Source organism: Bicyclus anynana, chromosome 3 (assembly GCF_947172395.1).
Source record: "Bicyclus anynana chromosome 3, ilBicAnyn1.1, whole genome shotgun sequence".
Lineage (NCBI taxonomy): Eukaryota > Metazoa > Arthropoda > Insecta > Lepidoptera > Nymphalidae > Bicyclus > Bicyclus anynana.
In genome coordinates this window covers 3235243-3259924 of record NC_069085.1, presented here as the reverse complement: position 1 = coordinate 3259924, position 24682 = coordinate 3235243, and the positions used below count along the sequence as shown (strand labels likewise).

At 36.3% G+C, this 24682-nt stretch overlaps 5 protein-coding genes across 6 annotated transcripts; 4 read left to right on the top strand and 1 right to left on the bottom strand.

Annotated features, from left to right (window-relative positions):
* The first annotated feature begins 1361 nt into the window (after positions 1-1361).
* On the top strand, positions 1362-4135 carry LOC112045481 (cuticle protein 19.8). The gene is made up of 2 exons (XM_024081659.2): positions 1362-1520; positions 3293-4135. The coding sequence occupies exons 1-2, from the start codon at positions 1509-1511 to the stop codon at positions 3998-4000; spliced, it is 720 nt and encodes a 239-aa protein (XP_023937427.1). The 5' UTR covers positions 1362-1508; the 3' UTR covers positions 4001-4135.
* Positions 4136-8376: 4241 nt separating this feature from the next.
* On the top strand, positions 8377-9724 carry LOC112045482 (larval cuticle protein A2B). The gene is made up of 2 exons (XM_024081660.2): positions 8377-8457; positions 9135-9724. The coding sequence occupies exons 1-2, from the start codon at positions 8449-8451 to the stop codon at positions 9594-9596; spliced, it is 471 nt and encodes a 156-aa protein (XP_023937428.2). The 5' UTR covers positions 8377-8448; the 3' UTR covers positions 9597-9724.
* A 2645-nt stretch (positions 9725-12369) lies between these two features.
* LOC112045473 (larval/pupal rigid cuticle protein 66) lies at positions 12370-13828 on the top strand. Its single transcript, XM_052891089.1, has 2 exons — positions 12370-12415; positions 13156-13828. The coding sequence occupies exons 1-2, from the start codon at positions 12404-12406 to the stop codon at positions 13717-13719; spliced, it is 576 nt and encodes a 191-aa protein (XP_052747049.1). The 5' UTR covers positions 12370-12403; the 3' UTR covers positions 13720-13828.
* A 1721-nt stretch (positions 13829-15549) lies between these two features.
* On the top strand, positions 15550-18303 carry LOC128198032 (larval cuticle protein A2B-like). Of its 2 annotated transcripts, none has more exons than XM_052891226.1 (3): positions 15550-15683; positions 17232-17351; positions 17698-18303. In XM_052891226.1, the coding sequence occupies exons 2-3, from the start codon at positions 17340-17342 to the stop codon at positions 18187-18189; spliced, it is 504 nt and encodes a 167-aa protein (XP_052747186.1). In that variant the 5' UTR covers positions 15550-15683; positions 17232-17339; the 3' UTR covers positions 18190-18303. The 2 variants fall into 2 exon arrangements, with proteins under 2 accessions (XP_052747186.1, XP_052747187.1); XM_052891227.1 differs by having other exon boundaries at positions 15567-15683; positions 17319-17351.
* A 357-nt stretch (positions 18304-18660) lies between these two features.
* LOC112045492 (larval/pupal rigid cuticle protein 66) lies at positions 18661-20151 on the bottom strand. The gene is made up of 2 exons (XM_024081673.2): positions 19993-20151; positions 18661-19205 (listed from the first exon to the last, which is right to left on the bottom strand). Exons 1-2 carry the CDS (start codon positions 20002-20004, stop codon positions 18747-18749), a joined length of 471 nt encoding a protein of 156 aa, XP_023937441.1. The 5' UTR covers positions 20005-20151; the 3' UTR covers positions 18661-18746.
* Between the last annotated feature and the right edge of the window lie 4531 nt (positions 20152-24682).

The following is a 24682-nucleotide window of genomic DNA, read 5'->3' as shown; positions in this document are numbered from 1 at the left end:
TCGTATTATTTAGTATTTGCTCCTACACGCATTGCGTACGTGAGTCGGTAACAAAACAAGAAAAAGCTAGGAACATAAACTAAGCGAAAAACATAGATGGTAATAACGATAAATAATAAAGATAAATAGAAATATGTAATGTAATATTGTATACCTTATTGTAATATATAATTAGTATAATTTTTAGGGCTCCGAACGTACGTACAAAAACGGAACCCTTATCACTCGGATGTTCATCTGTTCTTCTCCCAATACTACTGGACCAATTAAGTTGAAATTTATTTTCTTTTAAATTAACGTCTGTAAAAGTAAAAGAAATTTTTGTTACCCTGAGGAAATTTTATTTTTTATCAATTTTACAAAAGATCTATGCCAGAAAAATTCTGGCTCCCAATTCATGTGTTATAGATACTCGTTTGTTAAACTGAATGTTTAAAAATCTAAAGTCAAAAATGGAAATTAATTGTGTGTGGTACGGAATTTGGTCAATCGCAATACCTCGTTTATTAATATAAAAAAAAACCGTGAGCTTCAATATAAGACTTCTCTGGACCGCGAGTGCTCCGTCTATGATTAGGGTTACTCTGTGAAAAATAAATTAACTTTTTATGAACCCTAGATGTTATTTTCTTTCTGGTTTTGGCATACAATAGTATCTTTGTTGGTAAATCGCAATAAAAACGCAAAAATGGAAAAGACAGTTGCTGGTTTAGTAAACATTTTGTGAATAAAGCTTTTTAAAATGTAATAAGGCTCTTTACAGGTCATAAAAGACAATTTAGGTGTTTACTGCAGTGCAATCTCATATGCTGTTAGGTGCAGATCTAGCCCGGGATGGTAGCGCACTAATCTGAATGAATTAGGTTCAATCCATACCCCAGCTACTGCTGAAGGCAGTTTCTACAAACACCGTTGCTGATATGGTCATAAGTAACTATATTAAGCCTTCCTCCACCGTTCCAAATGTGGTCCTCAACTGGACCATATTTGGTCCGGAAACTTGGAGTAAAATCAAAAACGCAATGAAAGCTTTATCAAAGCTTTGTCTTTATTGGAACCCATCCTTCATTTGACATCTTTAAATAAATTTAAAAATACAATGATAATGGTATACGGACTTCAAGTCACTATTTGATTTGGATCAATATTTTTTATATAACTCATGATCCTCTTATGAAATGAACAAAAAACTGTATCATGATTAATTCATCGATATGCTATTTGCAAGCACCGCAAACGTGAACACCACTAGTTAACTATGAGTGTGATCTATAAAAAAATATAAAATATACGGGAATAATGAATAACACGTTACAGATAACTCAACATGTCTCGACTCATTTCTTTGTGCTTTCCACAAACGGCCTTGCGTTTCCGGATCCACCGTATACCATACGCGTTTTTAAATATCATGCAGCGAAGCCCGCCCGCGTATATCCGATCCATATAAAAGCTACTTGGTGCTTTGATCTGTACTCATTCCCCGAGATTCACTTGTCAAAGCAGCAATGGCAGCTAAGGTGAATATTTTGTAGTGTTGTGACGTAGTGCTTGTAACATTTTCTCCGACTATCGACTAGAGTTAATGCGTAATAGTGCGTGCGTTTCGAATTGTTTTGTTTAATATATATTTATTGGTTAACGTTCAGTTAATTGTTATTACTAATAATATTAGGTTTATAAAATGTTCCCGATTGATGGATTTGAAATTGTGAAGTTTTTACTTTTTGTTTACTCAAAGTCAAACTCTTTATCTTTTCTAGTCTAATTTTAATTTAACATCTCTTAATACATAATGAAAAAATATGTTTATTTTAAAAGTAATTCTTCTACGTCTATATTTTTATAGGGCTTAATTAAAAAGTTAATACTAATAAATAATACCGTGGTGCTAATAACGTGAAGCGTCAATAGCTTCACGGTAAAGAAGCCGGACTCAAACCAAGTGGTATACGTTTTCGATCCCCGGCCGCTAAACTATTGCCTTACCCACTCCTAATACAATATTTTTGACTAATTAGAGAGGAACGGGACTATTAAAACTTCTTATATACGTGTTAAAAAGGCAAATAATACTGAAAAATAGAGAATAATCTATACTAATATTATAAAGCTGAAGAGTTTGTTTGATAGCCCATTTATCGAGGAAGGCTATAGGCTATATATTGTCCCCGTTTTCCTACGGGAACGGGACCCACGCGGGTGAAACCGCGCGGCGTCAGCTAGTTGATTTATATGGCTAATAACGTGATCGTGGCATGACAACGTCACGTACTCTTTATTCATAATGAACTTCCAATAACATAATGTTTATATTCAATAGAAGTTATGAAATAAATCCCCATACAAAACTGTAATATTCCCGTTTAATACCGATTGTTTAAAAAATTAAAATTAAATTAAAATAAAAATTAAATTAAAATAAATGTAGTCGAATATACTTTATGATTTTTTTTGATGAATGTTATTCTTTAAACAGGATCTTCATTTCAATAACGTATAAAAATATAATACATTTTATCGACAATGTGCACTTAGTATTCTAACAGTTATTCGGTAGACGAGTTCAGCTTACAAATTACCAAAAACATGACGCAATCAGAGTAACAAGTGGATTGTCTTTATTGTATCAATGAAACATTATTTTATCAAATCTTATCCGATTGAACATCTACGAGTAAATAATATAGTAGAAGAGATATTTGTATTGATAACATCTAATCGAAAATCTATCATAAACATTTCAACCACTCTGTAATAGATATTATTTAATTAAATATTTAGCAATAGTAAAGTCAAAAGATTCCACAACGAATGTTATGTCCTAAACTAGTAGTCGATTAATTGTAATTTTGAGATTTTTAAAGGTACTTCACTATTAATTATAAAGTAGTCCATTGATTATTCGAATTGTAGCATTTAACCAAATTTTTAAAAAATCTCACGAGATTTTTTTTTATTGAATAAGAATACAGTAAGGAACTTAAGCTAACTTATTCTAATAGCTATGCAAATCATGCCCACGTGGAATAGTCGCATAAACACTGCTGCATTAGCCCTTAGTGACTAGTCAAGCCGCGATAATATTTTTGCACATATTGAGATAATGTATAATATAGGTTGGAAATATTTTTTAAAACTTGAACTTTGGAGGATGAATTTATAGTGATTCTATTTTCTTATTAGCAATAGTTTTTAAGCAAAATAATATTTTCCACCTAATGCCAAGTCTTTATGTTTTAGACACCTTCAAATTCTACTTCTTTTTTACTCAAAATGCTTTATTTTTCAGTTGGTTGTAGTACTCGCCGGCCTCGTCGCCGTGGCCCACAGCTCCGTGGTGCCAGTGGCTCACGTCGCCGCAGCAGACACCGACTACACAAGCTTCGCGTACGACGTGGCGGACCCCTACACCGGCGACTTCAAGAGCCAAGTCGAAACCCGCGTGGGGGGCAACGTGCAGGGACAATACTCCCTCCTCGACGCCGACGGCACCAAACGCACTGTGGACTACACCGCTGATGATGTGAACGGATTCAACGCTGTCGTGCGTAAGGACCCCGCTGTTGTCGCGACCCCTGTAGCCGCTGTTGCTCCCGCCGTCGCTCCCGCTGTCGTCGCGGCGCGTGTCGCTGCCCCCGCTGTGGTCGCATCTGCCCCCGCTGTAGTTGCCTCCGCCCCAGCGGTAGTCGCTGCTCGCTACGCTGCTCCGTACTACGCTGCCTCTGCCCCGGTGTACGCTGCTCGTGCCTACGCTCCTTCCGTATACGCTGCTGCCGCCCCAGTCGTTCGTACCGTTGCTGCGCCTGCAGTTTACGCTTCTCGTATCGCCACTCCGTACTACGCATCAGCTCCATCGGTTGTCGCTGCCCAAACCTACGCTGCCCCCAGCGTAGTTGCTTCTCCCTCTCTCTACGCCTCAGCCCCCTGGGTAGGTAACTACGCCGCCCCATACTACAACTCCTACGGTGTCAAATCCCTCCCTCTTAACTACTGGTGAATCACAACGAAGCCTTTAAAAGGCATATCTTAGTCTTAGCAATACGAAACTGCCTTGTAAATAATATTATTTTGTATATATTATGAATATGTAATATGTATGTGAAAATGATAAATTAAACGAACTTCCAGAATACTCCTACGTACTTTTTTTACACATATCTACCTACATACCTGTTAACCTTTCTATGCAATTCGCGGAAGCTTAAAGTACCTATTATTTAGTCTCATGTCTATTGATACCATTGTCAAAATGAATTTAAGGAAATTGTCATGCATTAAACTAAACAATAGAGATTTGCATAATGACTTTTTTCCGACATGACAACGTGTGAGCAAATTGCATGATGCCATGTTATGAACATCATTTTCAGCCGATGGACGTCCTCTGCTGGACATAGGCCTCTTGCATGGACCTCCAAGCATAACGATCTCGAGCCGTCAGCATCAGCATCATGGTTATGAACAGTATGTTTTTAATAGTTAGTTAGATTACTGTTCATATAATGAGGTAAGTGATCATGGTATCAACTGCTCAATGCTGCTTATATTAAGCGACAGTAGTATTTTATATTTATTTAATTAATTTACAAGTTAGCCCTTGACAGCGATCTCACCTGATGTTAAAGGCATCGTACCGAATTAGTAAAACGTTTACCGATACGTCAGTACTGGTAGGGTGGTAACTAGCAACGAAGCCTACCACTAGACCAGACCTGAGCCAATTTTGAAAACTTTTAAAATAAATAAAATTGACCCGAGCTGAGAATTGAACCCAGGACCTATATGTTGAGAACAACAGCACTACTAACTGCGCCAGAGAGGCCATCAAAACTTCAATTCCGCATTGACCTAGTAAAACCCTGCTACGGACCCCGAGGTTCAAATCCCAGGTGGGTCTTCTTCCTTCCAAAAGTCTCTCAGTAGCAGTCCAGAAGTTTGGTAGTTGGTGTTGTTATATCTCATGACATGGACAGCACATAAAGTACTCGATCCAAATCATGGTCATTACAGAATCAAAACAAAAATTAACACTACAAGTGCTTATATATTGTACATTATGTGATTGTGTGTGTGTGTTATTGTGTGTATTGTGTATGTGGGTGTGTGTGTGTATTGGCGACCCCGCATCGGAAAGCGCAGTGTTGATCGACCCACTCTATATTGGACCGAGGACATCAAGCGGGTTGCAGGGAGCCGCTGGATGCTGGAGGCTGGATACCGTTGTGTATGGAAGTCCATGCCGGATGCCTATGTCCAGCAGTAGACATCCATAGGTGGTTAATGTTGATTATGATGATGTATTGTTTACGTAGTAGTCTTACAATGAATGCATAAGGTAAGTCTTAATTATATAATATGAAAAAAATTATAAACTGTGTAAACCTACTAATATTATAAACACAAAAGTTTGTGTGGATGTTTGTTATTCTTTAACGCCAAAAACACTGAACCGAATTGGTTGAAATTAAAGACGAAGATAGATTAACACCCGGAATTTACTTTACTTTAGTTTTCATCCCGGAAAAATTCATGATTTCCGCGGGATTTAGAAGACCTTAATGCCCGCGGACGAAGTCGCGGGCGTCTACTAGTAATTATATAATTCTTTACAAAAAAGGCACCACATTGATTCCTCCTCAAATTGAACAGAACTAAATAGAACAACAAATCATCTTTTAAACAAATACACTTACGTAACTAGAGATCTGGAGCAGATGGGTAATCTTATTAATCAATCTAAAAGTAGCTTATCAATAATCTCGATCGAACAAATTAAAGTACAGAGGGAATCTTTGTTGGTAGTTGCGTGAAAAATCAATTGAGTCCACTGGTTCTGTAGATTTTTTTTACTAAATATATCTCCGTATTGTTTTGTAACAACATTAACGACCAAGGAAAAAAGTTATATTATGACATCTGTAATTAACGAAGTATGTTTTACAAGGAAATCTTTTTGATTCAATTGTTGTCTTACAAATTTTTTCAAATTTATTATATAACCTACTAGCGGACGCCCGCGACTTCGTCTGCGTGGAATGCAGTTTTTCAAAAATCCCGCGGCAACCATGGATTTTTCCGGGATGAAAAGTAGCCGATGTGTTAATCTAGAGTAAAATCTATTTCCGTTCCAAATTTCAGCCAAATCGCTTCAGTAGCCGCAGCGTAAAAGAGGAACAAACATACTTACACATTTACACACAAAGGTTCGCCTTTATAATATTAGTATTACCTTTATAATTTTTAAACCATTCAAGTGTTTTCATACATTTTTTTATAGTTTCGATAACAAAATGAAGAAAAAACAGATTAATTTACTTATTATTCCTTAATTTGTATAAGTACCAAAAAACATTTTACCAAGTAAATTTATGATAAGAATACAAAAGACAGTTTTATTATATAACGATTCATGGATGCCTATCGCCAATTAACTTATCATTAACATATCAGCCGATGGACGTATACTACAGGACATGGGCTTTTTGTAGGGACTTCCAAACATCATGATCCTGATCCGCATCCTGCATCAAGAGAGTCGCAGTGCTTGATGTCGTCAGTCCACCCGGTGAGGGGTCGACCCCCTGGGAATGAGGGATGGACTGACAAGGCTCTGGCGACCGACGAATGGAGCTATATCCATTCCCAGGATAAATTATTATTAAATGGCACAAACTAGAGTCGGTGTACCCAAAGTGGTTAGTATCTGGCAAAACAGTGTGAGTGAACAATTAAGCCAATCTTTTACAAATACATTTACCTACTTTTACAAATATATATTATAAACTAGCGGACGCCCGCGACTTCGTCTGCGTGAAACTCGATGTAAACTTTTAACTACCCCTATCCTACCCCTACCCTACCCCTACTCCTACTCCTACCCTACCCCTACCTTACCCCTACCCTACCCCTACCCTACCCCTACCCTACCCCTACCCTACCCCTACCCTACCCCTACCCTACCCCTACCCTACCCCTACCCTACCCCTACCCTACCCCTACCCTACCCCTACCCTACCCCTACCCTACCCCTACCCTACCCCTACCCTACCCCTACCCTACCCCTACCCTACCCCTACCCTACCCCTACCCTACCCCTACCCTACCCCTAACCTACCCCTACCGTACCCCTTTTTTCGATTCGAATAACAATTAGGGGTATAAAAAATAGATGTTCGCCTATTCTCATAGATACCGGATAAGCACGAAAAATTTCATCAAAATCGGTCAAGCCGTTTTGGAGGAGTATGGCAACGAAAACTGTGACACGAGAATTTTATATATTAGATAAAACAAAGTCCTTCGCTGCGTCTGTCTGTCTACGTCTGCCTATTCGCTATACCTACTCAATAACTCAGCTCAAACACAAGAACTTCTGAACGGATATTCATGCGGTTTTCACCTATATACTTAGATAGATTGGTTTGAAATTTGACAATATTTGGTATAAACCCACTGCAATGTGACGATATAAGTGTCCGAGAGAGTCAAGCTGCTAAGCAGATTTTGTGGAAATTTTTGCCTACAGATAAATAAAATATGCATGTGGTATATTTCTTTTTATAGATCAAAATCAGAAAATTCCGCGATGGCATATAGCTATATTTAAAGGTAACTTACTAATTACTATACCCATTTGATCGATCCATCTTAAAAACGGTCACATAAAATTTATTTATTTATTTATTTTGTAATGCCAACAATGACAGCAGAAAACATTATATATAAGTGAGTTACAAAATTCTTGAACTACTGCAGCCATCTTTTACAGGCATTCACAGCACTGCAGAGTCCGGTTAAAAACTTAAAGTAAAAGATTAACCTACAATCTAAAATAATTTACCAAAAATTTACAATAATAATAAAATAATTAAAATGTCAAAATCAAGAAAGTTTACAATATTAATTAAAATGTCAAAATCAAGAAAGTTAACAATTTTAATTAAAGGGTCAAAATCAAATAGGTATGTCATTAATTGAGTTTCAGAAAGGGACGTCATTAATTAATACATAAGATATAGTTAAAATTTAAAATAAATGTTCAAGTTAAAAAAAAAACATAAACAATAATACAATTAATTAATAAAAATAACAATAATAATAATAATAATATTTTAAAATGAAAGTTTACATCGATTATCTCGCTGACAAAGTCGCGTGCGATCGCTAGTTGTAGATGATTTATTATTACAAACTGACATATATTCATGTTATATATAAGAAGATAGGCCAAACGCCATTACATATACAAATTCTTTAGATATTATTACAAATAACGACCTCATGTTTCCGGATCATTTTAATGACTATATACATATAAAGATAATTACTAGTTTTAAAGATCAACCGGTGACCATTTAATATATGTGTCAGATGCGAAAATATATAAAAGCACAAATTTTGATTACTCTACATCCACTTCCACGGGTATCTTTATCACAAGCAACCATGAACAAGGTAAAATAACATACTTTAAGACGTTAAAATAGATAATTTCATTTATTATATATTTATTATAGTATATATTTTGCTTTCAAGAAAAAAATATATCTTTGCAATTGGATGGTAAACTTCAAGTTACCAAACGGACAACTCCACAAAAAATAAACAAAGCAAAATTTGATAATAATTTATATTTCAACTTCAGACTCCTTGAATAAAACACACCTAACCTCCTTATTCTTTATCAGTTAGCAAGGCATGTACCTACAACTAAAAAGTCAACAACTAAAATTATTGCTCTAACCCAACTTTCTTGTAGTACAAAATATTATTCATAAAGTGATATGCCTTCAATGTTCATCAGGCGGACTTTGAAAAACTAAATGCAACGTGCATCGAGTTCATCAGTGAAATAAAACAGTGATCCACATAGCAGCAGCGCTATTCTGTAGCGATGTCTTTATAACTCGACTGTGTCAGTCTCTATCTTTCTGGCGGTCACCAAAAGAATACAAATAGATAGAGATGAGACGAAATCGAAACTCACACTTTCAGTTTTAAAAACATCGTTACAGAATAGCGCTACATGAAACGCTGATGCGTTTAAATTACATTATAGACGATTGAGTTTAATTTACATAGATTTGTATATTATACTATTGTGGAATATTCATACTATTGTTACTTTTCAGTTCATCGTACTCGCTGCCCTCGTGGCCGTCGCCGCCAGCTCAGTGGTGCCAGTTGTCAAAGTAGACGATGAAGCCACCAGCTTCTCCTACGACGTGGCCGACCCCCTCACTGGTGACTACAAGAGCCAATCAGAAAGCCGCGTTGGAGGAGTAGTCAGAGGACAGTACTCCTTGGTCGACCCCGACGGCACCAAGCGCGTTGTCGACTACACCGCTGATGACGTCAATGGATTCAACGCTGTAGTGCGCAAGGACCCGTTGGTCGCGAATGTTGTGGCCCCCGTTGTTGCTTCCCGCACCGTCGTGTCCCCAGTGGCCCCCGTCGTATCTGCCCCCGCTGTGTACTCTGGCTCATACGTCGCCCCCTCTGTGTACAGCGGCGTGCCCTCAGTGTACTCTGGATACCCCGGTTATTCCGCTGTATACCCCGGTTACCCCACCGCTCGTCTCGGCTACTGGTAAACGAAACTAATCGTCTAAAAAAAAATATAAAACAGTGTTCAACCAATCAACGTGTAAATAATGTGTAAAAAATATCCATAAAATAATGTAAATAAACAAAATTTAAAATAAATTAAATACAAATATTATGAGATGTATTTTTTCCCTGTAACCTACCTATATTTCTGTCAACAACATTAAAGAGTTTAAGTAGTAGGTGACCAATTGTTTTAGATAAAATCTTCAAATACAATCGTTTATTAATCATTACCTACCATAATGATTACAATAAATATTTGTATAAGGAAATTATAAAATGCTCGTAAGACCCTCTCAATTATAGTCAGGCACAGATGAAATCAAATGTATTGCAATGAACTTAACCTATATTAAACGTGTCAGATATACCTACAAACGACCTAGAAAAAAAAATAGAGCAGGTAATTAGGAAACCCAAGTACATAAATGTTATACTAGAAATCATTTAATATCCTGAAATGACTATCAAGTACGAGTAACTAATAGTACATGGGAGTACATATCTACCTTTCATCACTCTACAATTCTTCATCTGAATAATTATTGCCAGCGTAGATTGGGGAGACGGTAGAGTATATTAGATTTATCAAATGAAAATACTCTGAAAATGCTACGACAAGTGGATATTTATGTTACAAACTGTGTTACTAACGCTCTGTAATCTCAGCGCAGTTTTCTGGCTACAACTAGCACTGCAGGCTAATTCACTATTATTGACGTATCATGCTTGGACATATACAAAATTGAGATTGTAAGTAAAAATGTCATCCAACTGGCACACAATAGATACATGACATTATTTATCAATTGATTTGATGTTTATTTTAATATATATGTTTATAATAAAGACCAAAATAGTGAATACCTGGACGATGGATGGATGGAAAACGCGGTGGCGGGACGCGGCGAAAAAGCTTCTGATACACACACAGAAGATAATTTCAATTCAGTTTCATACACAGACGCTTGCTCTGTCCTTTAACTTAATAATACCATGGTGTCGTCTCGATCCACCATGAGCAACCAGCGAGTCCCTGTCTATACTCCCTTAAATTGAAACTAAAACGACCTCAACTAGCATAGAATATTACTAGTATGTAGGTATACCTAACAGTATACAAGAAGACTTTATATTACAATTTCTTATAGTTTTACTTCCTGTATGAAGTTGGTGGTGGCTGATCATATAGCCTCCAAGCACCTTTATCATTAAGGAACTCATCAATGGTGTAGTAATCTCGACTAAGTAAATGTTTTTTAACACATTGCTCAAAGTTATGCATTGGCAGGTCCATCAGTCTTGGGGATCTTGTTATAAGAGTACTCTTATAGTAAAAAAGAGTAAAAAACATAACCCTTCTTGCAGTCGGGTAAAAAGAGAAAGAGTAAAAAAAATTTTTTACTCTTTGGAGACGGTATGCAGAAATAACTAACTTACGCCCGTGCCTAGTAAGACGTGGGTTTAAATCTCCTTTTCGTTTGTACAAATTAATATGTTGTCTTACATATACTATACTGTTATATATATATTGACAGGCTACTGTTAGTATACCTATTTCTTTAAACTCTTGACTCTTAATAAGCTTGGGTGACGACCCCACAAACTTGAGGTTGAACTTCTATTGACCTCCCACACATATCCCAAAAATAAAATTGCTTCCTCTAAAAAATGCAATATTCGGTCTAATAAATTGTAACATTTGAATGGACTAAAATAATATTTCATGCAGCTACAATTCAGGAAGAAATGTATTTATGAACAAGAAGAAAACGGAGGTTTCTTAATATGTATTACAGTTTTTTTAAAAGGTATTAAAATATACGAATAGAAAATATATTACAGGAACATGAAAACTAACAACCATGCATAATAATTGCATACCCACCCATTGACGATTGATCAAGTTAACAGGCGCAAGGGGGTACATTGAAGGCGTGTGCCTTATCACAACAAGAGATCTTAATACGCTATAGCTAACAATAAACATATGTACTGTATATGTACAATAAGTATAATTTACAAAAAATTAACACTTGCAAAAATTGCATAAATTTAATCATTATTTTAATTGGAAATTAGTATTTTTTTATATAAGGTTTTCAGTAAGTATTAGGTCGTTTATAAGAATTAAGAATGACATTTTGGGCGTTTTTGTGCGAAGTAAGAAATATACAAAAATTCCAGGCCAACTTTGTAGCCAAGTGTGGAACAAAGAAGCTACCGCTTCCATTTCTGTATTTCTGTTGAGCGGTGCAATTGGCTTAATGGTATTTCTGTTAGGCGCAATAAAGCATAAATAAATAAAAACAAACATTCACGTTTATTGTTAGCAACACCTATTTTTTTGGAGCCATAATTCGAATCATCGAAGAATTATTTTTAGGACTTGATGATTTGGGATGACCATTAGACCAATGAAAATACTAATAACAAATTTAAATACGTGCGTACGCTTCGTAGGTGCATTTGTAGAACATTAGAATATTCCTAAAAACTTTGGATTTATTTATGTATGTTTTACATAAAGTTTGACGAACTAAAACAATTATTATTATTTATATCATAAATAGGTACATCGAATATGTTCACATATTTTGAATAATATTTACATCAATGACCTTGTATTTCCAATATAATTTAACTTTTAATGTCTATTTGAAGTAATTATTACAATTTTAAAGATTAACCAGTGCCTATTTAGAAACAGGTCGTCATATTTGCTACATATAAAAGCATCTCGCGAAATAGAAACTGTATCATTTGACAAGATTCACTTGCATTAGCAACAATGGTCGCTAAGGTAAAACAATTATTTTAATAACAATTATTTTTTAGAAAATGTTATTTTTTTTGTAGCAATAACACTATAATATATTAATTAAAACTAAGAATTACACAGTATTAGTTATTTTATTTATTATAAATTTAAATTTAATATACTGTGTAATTCTTAGTTATTTTTTTATATATTCTGTACCAACAAATAAGGAACTGGGTTACCAAATAAATGTTTGACAAACTTGGGGATTTTTTAAAGTATCTAAATTAACAGGATCTTTATAGATAAGGCAAAAAGCACATTATTCTTTAGAATGAATTTTTGGGTTAGCTTTTGATTGAGTTTTAACTGGAATTTTTAGAGCAAAAATCTATGACGACTAGGTCAGACGTGTGATTGTAGGCTTCAACCATGGCTAAACCTGCGAATATAAGAAATGATGTATAAAAAATTCAAGGTTTCTGTTGTTGTTGTCGCATAATCATCAAGTATATCTTCCCATCAACCTGTCGGTACCTAAGACTACATTCTCGCTTAACATCTAGATCGCAATCAAGCTTGATTGTTCTCGCATAAAAAATAACGACGCTTTAAAAACGATTTAGTTGGTACTTGAATGAATATTCCGTCAATCGGCAATAGAACAGCGTGGTGGGTTTAGGCTCCAAATCCTATAAGAAGGGAGACCTGGTACTGGTGGTAGTGGGCCATTAAAATAGGCTATATGATATTTGAATGAGTAAAATTTTATTTTGTTACAGTTCGTCGTAGTTCTCGCCCTGGTGGCTGTAGCACACTGCTCAGTCCTCCCAGTGGTCAAAGTAGACGGCGACTCCTCCAGCTTCTCCTACGACGTGGCCGACCCCATCACCGGTGACTACAAAAGCCAAGTCGAGACCCGTGTGGGAGGCACCGTGGCCGGACAGTACTCTTTAGTCGACCCCGATGGCACTCAGAGGATCGTTGACTACACCGCTGACGACATCAACGGTTTCAACGCTGTTGTGCGCAAGGAGCCGTTAGTTAAGTCCGTTGTTGCTGCCCCCGTTGTTGCTGCAACCCCCGTTGTTGCCGCAACCCCCGCTGTTGCCGCTCCCGCTGTAGTTGCCGCACGCACTGTTGCTCCAGTCGTCGCCTCTCCCACCGTATACTCTTCCCCAGTCGTCACTCCCTCATTCTACGGAGCCTACCCATCGGTATACAACACTGTACCCTCAGTCTACAGCTCCCTGTCAGGATACGCGACCCCTTACTCTACCTACGGATGGTCCAACCCCCTCGGCTACTCGGCATACGGCTACCCCTCAAACTACTGGGTTAAGTAAATTGTTTATTTCTAATGACTAACTGTATATACTTTTGTGTAAATATCTGTACATTTGTGTAAAATTATATTTTAAATAAAGCAGAATATCGATATAATCCTATTGTTTTATTATTATAATTCTATTTAAACCTTAATAGTTCAACGGTGGAAAGTCCTAGGTTCAACAACGCAAATCTGAGAACATGCCGCAAAAATAAATTGGTTAGACCTCCCACAAGATTGACAATATATGCCAAGAGTTCTTTTTGTATGGCAATAAAAATATATAATAAACTTCCTCATAGTCTAAAAGAGATGCCCTGGTCAATATTTAAATGTAAAATTTATAAATTATTATTAAAAAAAAGTTATTATGACATACAAGATTATTTTATGGACATGGACATTTTCTAACTTATTATTTTCTAATTGTGACATTGTATTAATTTAGATTCTTTTTTTTTCTTCATTCAAATGTATTTAATTATTTAAGATAATTCATACACCAGTTATGGTAAAATGTATAAAGGCTCAATTGTATAATATGTACCATCATGTTAAACCTACATTTTCATGAATAAAATATCATTCATTCATTCATTCATTCAATTCCAGCCCGAGCATTCAGAGTCTGGAATATTGAATTAAAAAACAAACAAGTGTCAGGTCCCTTTTTCAAAATGGGAACTTAAGGCAAGTGACCAGGGTCCCATAACAAGATAGTCCTCTGTCAAGAGACACATACACACAATAAAATATTTGAAACCAAGAGCTTAAAATACTAAGACTCAAAAAAAATAATAATAACTTATTTATTTAAATATATATACTTATTTAATAATATTTTATTTTATTTAATTATCCAACATTTGCGACAACACTTAAAGTGGAATTAGGTAAAAGAGATAATGGATCTGATGGTAATGATCTTCGGAACAACTAAAGGAGAATGTGATTGGCAATTACTTTATCACTCCATTGATTAGCATTAATCAAGCTGAAGCTAAGTTTTCCAATTCTTCATCTATATAATAAAATGATAAAACTAACTGACTGACTTGTCAACGCTCAGCCAAAACTACTATTAGTTGATTTCATATTGTGACATAGAGAATCAATAAAAAGGTATTTTTTTTGTAAAAAAAATTACTATATGGAAGTGATACTAAAAGGAAAAAATAGAATCCAAGAACGTTTGTATGTTTATTAAAGTTAAAATATAATTTATTATATTAACCTGATGGTAAGGTGCTTTCCATCGGCCACATCTAATACCTCCCGAATGGCCCCTAAGCCGAGGTTCGAGCCTCATAGGAGACGCCCTTAGAGAGTCGTTCCGTCCTCTTTCTTTATTTCAGCCTTCGGGTCTCATCAGGCGATGTTTCTGTGCTCGCCCAAACCCCCCGGTGTCGCCGTAGTGGTCCTGTCCCACATCGGCACTTACTCAAAACGAAAAAAAAACACATCAATAACACAGAATGTGGTTATTGATGAAAATTACTTGCGTTAAAGCCTACTTACTCGTGTTTTGAACATACTCGTATTGTAAAACTCAGGAAAATCTGACCTATAAGGTCTTCCCAGACCACTTTGTGTAAGAAAATAAGACACAATACGTGATAAACGACTTTCCCAGGCAGACAAAGTCGCGATCGTCTCCTAGTTTTACTATATAAAATACAATTTACCCAGCGACAAGATTATATCGACGAATGAATGAACACTCGAGTACACTCATTTATCGCGCACGACAAAAAGTACAAGATTCATTGCCTGCGTTAATTACATACCAATAAATAGTGGTACAACCTGCTGATATTATCTCAACATAACGATCTTAAGTGCGAGTTACACGCAACCAGTTCTTACCAAGTACATATAAACAATTTTTTAAATTAATTAAAATACTTCATCATAATCATTATCAGCGTATTAAGGCCTACTAGCTAGGTGATATGGAGTTTAGACCCACCAAGCTGAAATGTGAGGTTTTCTTTATTCTTTTTTAAGAATAGAATAAAATAAAATTTAGAAGAAAGAAAAGGTCAGTACGTCGTAGTCCGAAAAAATGAGCCGAAGTTTCATTGATCACTTGACCTGACACAAATATTTGCGTGGCCCTTATTTATAAACGATTCTAAGGATGCACATGTGCACTGGATTCGTTGATGATAAACAGCGTACTTCACAGAAAGTACATAATATATATTAGAGTATATCTAATATATAAAATTCTCGTGTCACAGTTTTCGTTGCCATACTCCTTCGAAATGGCCGATTTTGATGAAATTTTTTGTGCTTATCCGGTATTTATGAGAATAGGCCAACATCTATTTTTTATACCCCTAATTGTTATTCGAATCGTCCGTGATTAGGGGTAGGGTAGGGGTAGGATAGGGGTGGGGTAGAGGTAGGGTAGGGTAGGGGTAAGGTAGGGGTAGGGTAGGGGTAGGGTAGGAGTAGGAGTAGGGGTAGGGTAGGGGTAGTTGAAAGTTTACATCGAGTTTCACGCGGACGAAGTCGCGGGCGTCCGCTAGTTAAGTATAAAGTTTTGAAATTTGAACTATCGCGAGAAGTGCGAGCTGAAGTCACCCACCGAGGGTTATGTACGTACACAATACTTACGGAATTTGAAGGTTGTGTACGTACACAATACTTACTGAATTTGAGGGTTGTGTACGTACACAATACTTACTGAATTTGAGGGTTGTGTACGTACACAATACTTACTGAATTTGAGGGTTGTGTACGTACACAATACTTACTGAATTTGAAGGTTGTGTACGTACACAATACTTACTGAATTTGAAGGTTGTATACGTACACAACCCTCGGTGGGTGACTTCACTTCAGCAGCATGATAATTATAAATAGTTCAGAAATTCTAACCACCTGATGTTTTTTCGTATTTAATTATAAATGTATAGTTAGACATTTTCTTGTACCGAATTGTGGTCTATAACGATGTTATTAGACTTAGTTCATTGTCAACTACCTTATTACTTTTGATTCCCTTGAGTGTCGAAACATGCGTTTTTATGCTGAATAAAAGACCGTAAAGGCCAATAACGGCTAAACTCCAGCAATGTCATCGAAAGTTCGGCCTAATAATCCCTTTGAGATTTATCAAAACAGTGGATAGTGGGTTACTCCTCTGTTAGTTATCTGTCCTCGTTAGCTGAATAATTTCCTCTCTTCCATTGAAAGTCTCTTTAAAATTTGTTCAGGCGTTCCAGAGCCTTGGCAAACAGACAGCCAGAAAATATTTAAAAGTTCGTTTGTGTTTATGTAAATAAGTATTTGTTCTTAAATGAACAAATAATTATTTTGAAATCACAGATAGACACTTTAATTTTATTTATATGTATATACGATGTAGATGAGTAAAGCAATACTATAGCAACAGCAAATTACCTTCCTGAAACCTTTTGGACATTTTTGATGATATTATATTAGTATTTAAATAAGTAACCTTGTTCACCCAATCAGGTCTATAATAAATGGCTAATAAAGTAATTACACATATTTTAGATATTAACAAGTGCTATTTAGAGCAGGCCATCGGATGTGTGAATCGTATAAAAGCTCCTCGTCTAATTCATTGATATCATTCTACAGGATCCTCTGACATTAGAAGCAATGGCAGCCAAGGTAAAATATTTTATCTTAATTAAATAAAATTTCTGTACTGCCTTGATGATCCAATGCCTGAACACGAGGTCGTGGGTTCAAGTCCGGGCTAGGTTATGAAATAATCAGCATTTCTTTCTTATTATAAATTTGCAGCATCATCATCATCAGCATCTCTCGCCGAAGTTAGAATATTGATGATGTGGTAGAAACTCAAAAAGACCAAAAAAACAAACGAATAGGGTATTATGTCTATTATCACACTTTTTCACAGGATAATATACAGTGTAGATATTTTTCTTTTCTTTATCAGACCTTTTAAAGGCGTGTTTATCAGCTTTTCTTAAAAAACGGTTTTTTTTTTCAGTTCGTCGTAGTTCTTGCCCTGGTGGCCGTGGCTCACAGTTCAGTGGTGCCAGTCGTAAAGGTAGACGACGAAGCAACCAGCTTCTCATACGACGTGGCTGACCCTCTCACTGGTGACTACAAGAGTCAATCTGAAACCCGTGTAGGAGGAGTAGTCAGGGGACAGTACTCCTTGGTCGACCCCGATGGCACCAAGCGTATAGTCGACTACACCGCTGATGACGTCAATGGATTCAACGCTGTAGTGCGCAAAGACCCGCTGGTCGCCAAGGTTGTGGCCCCCGTTGTTGCGTCCCGCACCGTCGTGTCCCCAGTGGCCCCCGTCGTATCTGCCCCCGCTGTGTACTCTCGCTCATACGTCGCCCCCTCGGTGTACAGCGACGTGCCCTCAGTGTACTCCAATGTATACCCCGGATACTCCGGTTATTCTTCTGTGTACCCCGCCTATTCCGGTTACTCCGCCTACCCCACCGCTCGTCTTGGTTATTGGTAAACGAAATGATGTTTAGCTAATTGTTGTGTAGATATTGTGTACATAAAACATGTTATTTTAATTGTACATAACTATTGTAAATTGAAATTAAATAAACCAGTGAGTCAATAGATATTTTGTTTTGTATTTTTATTCTTTTATCTTTATTCTGAGTTAATAAATGCAAAAGTGACAAAGTTTGTATTCTCGTTTAACTATGTCAGGAGTAAAAAATGTATTTTTAACCGACTTCCAAAAAGGAGGAGGTTCTACGTTCGGCTAAAGGGATGTTTTTTTTTATATTTCAGTTTACACAAATCTGTATATAAATACTTAAGTGGTTTTGGATGTGTCATAGATAAAATTAAACTTAGATATGATCCATCCAACATCTTCACTTACTTAAAGTTCTATAGGTACAAAGCGAACGATCAAGTCATGTTTTGCTAATCCACGGGCACTTGAATAATATTTAAAAGAAATACAAAACAATATTTTTGATTAAGTTTTATTATTAAATACATAACATGATATTACAATGACTCAGTTTAATAACAAAACGTCCAGTAGTTCCAAGTTTACCAGTATTTAAGGGGGGCAGAATAGTAAGGAGAGGCGGCGATGACGGCAGGACTGGCGGAATACACTGATGGAGCAATAAGGCCAGGGGCAGCAAAACTGCGGGCGGCAATTAGAGCGGGGGCGGCGAAAGTGCGGGCGGCAATGACGGCGGGGGCAGCGGCAACAGCGGGAGCAATGGGGGCAGCAATAACCGCGGGGTCTTTACGCACTACAGCGTTGAATCCGTTTATATCATCAGCAGCGTAGTCCACAGTGCGTTTGGTGCCGTCGGCGTCGAGGAGGGAGTATTGTCCCTGCACGTTGCCCCCCACGCGGGTCTCGACTTGGCTCTTGAAGTCGCCGGTGTAGGGGTCCGCCACGTCGTACGCAAAGCTTGTGTAGTCAGCGTCTGCTCGCGCGAGTGGCACCACTGAGCTGTGAGCCAAAGCTACCACTGCGGCGAGTACTACAACCAACTGGAAACAAAGATCATCATTAACAACCCATATTCGGCGTCGAGCACGAGTCTCGTCTCAGAATGAGAGGGGCTTAGGCCAATAGAACACCACGCTGGCCCAATGGGGATTGGCAGACTTTACACACGTAGAGAATTAAGAAATTTCTCAGGTATGCAGGAGAAACAAACATCTGTATGCTACTACCTAATATTCACAAATTGCCTCATTAGTGCCGGGGTTAGGTAGTTTGGCTATAGATAATGAGATCCAGGGTTGAAATCCCGGGCCAGGCCAAAAAAAATAAATACAATATACGGATTTTTCTTGCAAGAAAAACCTTTAAGACAGTTTGAAGTTGGGATGTATGCTACTCTCCGAGATACAAAAACTTACCTACTGTCACTGTGTGCGATTTGGTACATATTTTAAATTAAATTTATGGGAAATGATGGATTTACAAGAGTAAAAGGTCCCGGGTTGAAGCCCCGGCTGGGCTCTTTGGGAGGTTTTCCTAATTAGTCCAGGTCTTGTTGGTGGGAGGCTTCGGCCGTGGCTAGTTACTGGCAAAGCGAAGCAATTTAGCATTCCGGTACGATGTCATGTATAAAACGAAAGAAGTGTGGATATTCATTCTCCTCCTAATAAGTTATCCCACTTGCATCTTAGATTGCATCATCACTTACCATCAGGTGAGATTCTTGTAAAAAAATAAAAAAACTAAAAGAAACGAATTTTTGAATTTGAATTTGTTACTAGGTTTGCCTAAAAGGGCGAACTAAATTAAAGACTTGTAATGACAACTTACCTTAGCTGCCATTGTTAATGCGTCGATAATCCAATTAAAAATGATGCTAAATAAAACATTCGTCCTGTTTATATAGCCGTAGGTGGATATCGACGATCAATTCCCGATGCGGTCACTTGGCGATCTTGAAAGTGGACTCGCTCCACACATGTAAGAGTAATTGTTGACATATGAAATTGTAAACATTCTTATCAAGTTTTTGTTTTTTTTTTCATTTGTCTGAGACTTTATTTGTTCATCGACAATATAATCAGCTTTTTTCCTTTCTAAATCGCTTTTTTCTTCGATGGCGAGGAAACCTTCATTTTAATTAACCTGAGAATTATCTGAATTCTCTACGTGTGTGAAGTCTGCCATCTCGCTGGCCCAATGCCAGCGTGATAGACTATTTATCAGTCTATTCCCTCTCATTCTAAGAGGAGTCTCGTGCTCAACAGTAATAGATTGTTAATGATGATGATGATTCCTATTTCCTTCTCAAGTTCTTGCGATGGTAAATTTTCACAATAACAGGTACTTTCTATGGCAGTTTTGTATACCTACAATCTGATAATAATAGTGGATGGTTTTCAGTACTCATCGAGTGGGTCATCTGCTTGATCCGTCCGTTCGGTTATTAGGTAAATAGGTACATAATTATTTGTAAAAACAAAAATAACCTTACTGGATCGTACGCTAAATCCTTTGGCGGTAGATATGTCTCTGCCAGTAGAATAGGTTATATTTACTTACTTGTTCCATCTAAACGTAAACCTCATAAAATTCTCATAAAATGATTTAAAAAAAAAACCGTTGTTATAAAACTGTGAATTACCTATAAGTGCTTAATATTTTACGTTTTTTTAAGTACCTAAGGCATTAGAACACCGAAAGTATATTGTCCCAAAACCCTGTCAGGTATTCAGTTAGTTCCCCATTCAGATTGCAAATTATAACCAGTAATATGACTACATCACTGTAGTACTGTAGAACTCACGTTCTCGAAAATAAAAACTTTTAATAATAAAAAGAGAATGTCCTCATTAATAAAGATAAGAAAAGATCACGTCCTTCCCCATAGATCAGCTACCAATTTACTTGAATTACATAGATTTATAACACATAGATAGTGTATAGTAGCAGGATTCGTAAGCCGTTTTATGTGCCCCGAAAAATAGGAGCCCTTGACGCATAGCTGCGCTACGCTAAGTACGCTTGTGTGCGTGTCGACGAGGGTAATTAACTTAGCTTTTACGCTCACATAGTCACAGAAGTGGCTTACGTTTGGAGTGAAAAATTGTAGTTGCGGGTCTATAGGTTATTAGTCAACGTTGAATTAATATTTTACGTTGGTAGATGACTCTTAAACGAAAGAAAACATTTCCATCAGTAGGTGGTGGTAGGTATATTGCAGGATAGGTACCTCTTCAGCAACCCAACGATATTTTGGGTTATCTACTTACCCAAAAGTACGTTTGGGTAAGTAGACAAATATTTCTCTATTTATCCACTTACCCAAAGACAACATCTAGGCAGATAAATAATAATTATTAAAGGCCTGATTAATAGATCAATATGTTTTCTTTTCATCTATGAATATCAGCTCCTAGCTAATTATTCAACGTTAATATTGAGTTGAGTCGTACATTACAATTCTCATGGATTTGAAGGTCGATTGTAGAAGCAGGCTTATCCGTACCGACACTGTTCATAAGTCATAAGATATTTGGGAGATAATTATTCCGTTTGGACTTTTATTGGACATTTCCGCATTTTTTGCTGCATGGGTGGTTATGGTTAGATTTATATTGTCAGGCAACTACCTATTAGGTAGATACGATACCTACCTACAAGTGGCGAAGGATGGAAATTTGACGAAGGTGAGCCGTCCCAAAGATAAGAAAATTCATACCGCTTGATAGATTTCTTATACAATCATATATTCATTACAATAATGAATAATTATGTATGTATGGATTTTTAGAAGGTAACCCGGCGGCAATCAGCCTGTATGGACTCTTCGCTGCTTGGTTAGTTATTGTATTTTTGGAAGACGATTCGACTTTCGATGTCAAAATCAAGTCAAAATTTATTTCACTTCAGATCAGGTAATATTTTTAGATAATGGTGATAATTACTCAAAATTAAAGTAACGAGGGTGCCAAAGAAGAAGGGTAGTAAAGTGAAAACACAAACGCATTTGTGTGTGTAAATTGACGAAACGTCAATGTTGTGTGGTCAAATGTCAACTGTTTTAGTTTCAATGCTAAATAGTTGAAAGTGATACAGGGGGGTGTAAAACTCGTTTAAAAGAAGTTACGTCTTAACCACTCACAGAGGCGCCTGGCAAATGTCTGTACACTTTACCATTATACGAAAACCATTTGTCCTCTTAAATAGATCAAGTAGATATTTCTTTTTTCTTAGTTCGAATTTTTCAATGGTAGCACTGAGTTTCTGAGAGGAAAATCAATCTTTATGTGATTTTGTTGCCTCGGAGAGTACTGAAAGCCGACAGTTTGATTGCCTACATAATCGTTACTGAGTCATATTCATACACCCATACTCTAATTACTAAAACGTCAATTAGATCCACCACTTATGACAAGTTGAAATTCTAACGAAACAAAAAAAAAGTGTGTGTCTGCTCCGACTCAAGAATGGAGTTTACTCTTTCAGATTGACTGTCTATATAGGTGTATATTGCCCCGCAGCTTACACTATGTACGTCTCACCACCTATGAAAGGTGCGCAACCGCACAAAAACGAAAAAAATAACGCTGTCATTCGTTCATCGAATTTTACTGCAAATTTTTTTTTCATACGGGGGCTTATGAAAAATCGGTTCTTAAGGAGTAAACTCCAAAAACTGATAAAATCCATATTATGTAGGCAGTTCAATTGTCCACATAAAGGTATGCTTACAGATTGGTTGTTGGTTGCAAGAGTTTATTTATAAAAAAACGAAGTAATAAACGCCCATACTATATATCATTACATTTCATTCCTACTCACTTTCAGTTAGAAGCCGAAATTCGGCATATTAGTGTAAGAGCAAGTAATATTTTTCCATATAGATTTTGACCAAAAAGGTTTGAACATAAAATATTTTAAAAACAAACAATATGAAATGAAACCAATATCTTATATATTTTAGCAACATTTTTTTATTAATTTAAGAATTCCACAATGGAACAATTTATTTTCCATATAATATCTATACCTAAGTCAGAATGTAGGTACGTGACGTGGGATTTGTTATACGCATTATATTATTATTTATAATTAGTGCACATGGACTATTATAGTACCTGTATCAAAGTTCGTTTTTTACAGATTTTTTTACATTTATATTGAAGTAGGTACGTGCGCGATACCGTGTTTGACAGACAGTCTTCCAAAAAATCAATTTTAACCATTTTTTTTTAAATTTGTTTTTTTTTTGTTTTTTTTTTTACTTTTAAGTAACATAATATCTTAAAAGTAACTAAATAGATAAATATTGAACCGGTGGACACAAGAACGACAGAGCATTTTTGTTTGCTTTATTTTTATTTTAGATTAATTTTATTGTCAATTAACTAAACCGAGCATTATTATGAAGAGCTTATGAAGTTACGAAATATAGTAAAAATCAAGATTTTTTTATGAAAAACAAGTCTCAAACACTTCATCGAGCACTTTAATTAAGGAACAGTGAGAAGTGTAAACACAAAGCTAAGTACCATAAAAGACCAGAAACACTTAAAGTGGAGCCATCTCACTCGCACTCATCAAACTAACTCACCCACAAAATATATCCAATTCACTTTATCCATTTGAATTGAAAGCAAACATAACAGATATACATACTACTCACATTAATTAAACTAACAAAATTAACCCGTCATTATTAGGTATTATGTATTCTAAAAAATTCGCTACATTAAATTAAGAATGTTAGGTTTATACAGAGCTTTAGGTAATCACCTAACCTTTGTATTTAATAAACATAATAAAAAAAATCATTTTGTTTTTTTGTAGCGTATTATCAGATTACTGCAGTTATCTCGAGACTTGACTGAAATGGGGTTTGGCCTTCTTTAGTTAGTTAATGGAAATCGGCCATAATTATAAACATTACGAATCTCGTATCAATCAATCAAGGTTCGTTTTTATATTCTGAGGGTACTTAATAATGATTCATTAGAAAATTTTCATCACCACTCGTCCCAATATCTTTTGGAGAATGTGTGATATTCCCTAAAACCCTGTATAAGAGATTATTTCGCTAAATACTATTAAACGGGCCGCGTGGCCTCAAATGGATAAATTCGTATCAGGGCCCTGGAATTTGGATTCCAAAGACGGTTTTTGAAGCTCACACGACCCAACACAAACAAGCGCATGGTCTTACCAAATTGCCAAACATCTTGACATGCCTTTTTTTGTATGTCAACATTTTTTTTGTACATCTAATTCACATATGTACACTCAACCCGCCGTTCATTCCATATCCCCCCTACTTTACCCTATCGTATTGTACAAAAAATGAAATCAACTAATAAAATATCTAATGTAAAATCACAAGAGTGCTATTCTTACTGTTAAGGAATTTCAATATTTTATTTTTCCATATATATAAAAAAGTCGCTTAAAAAAATCACAGACAATCACTTTCCCTTTACAGACAAACACCATCGACGACCAATTAGTATTTACTAAGCATTAG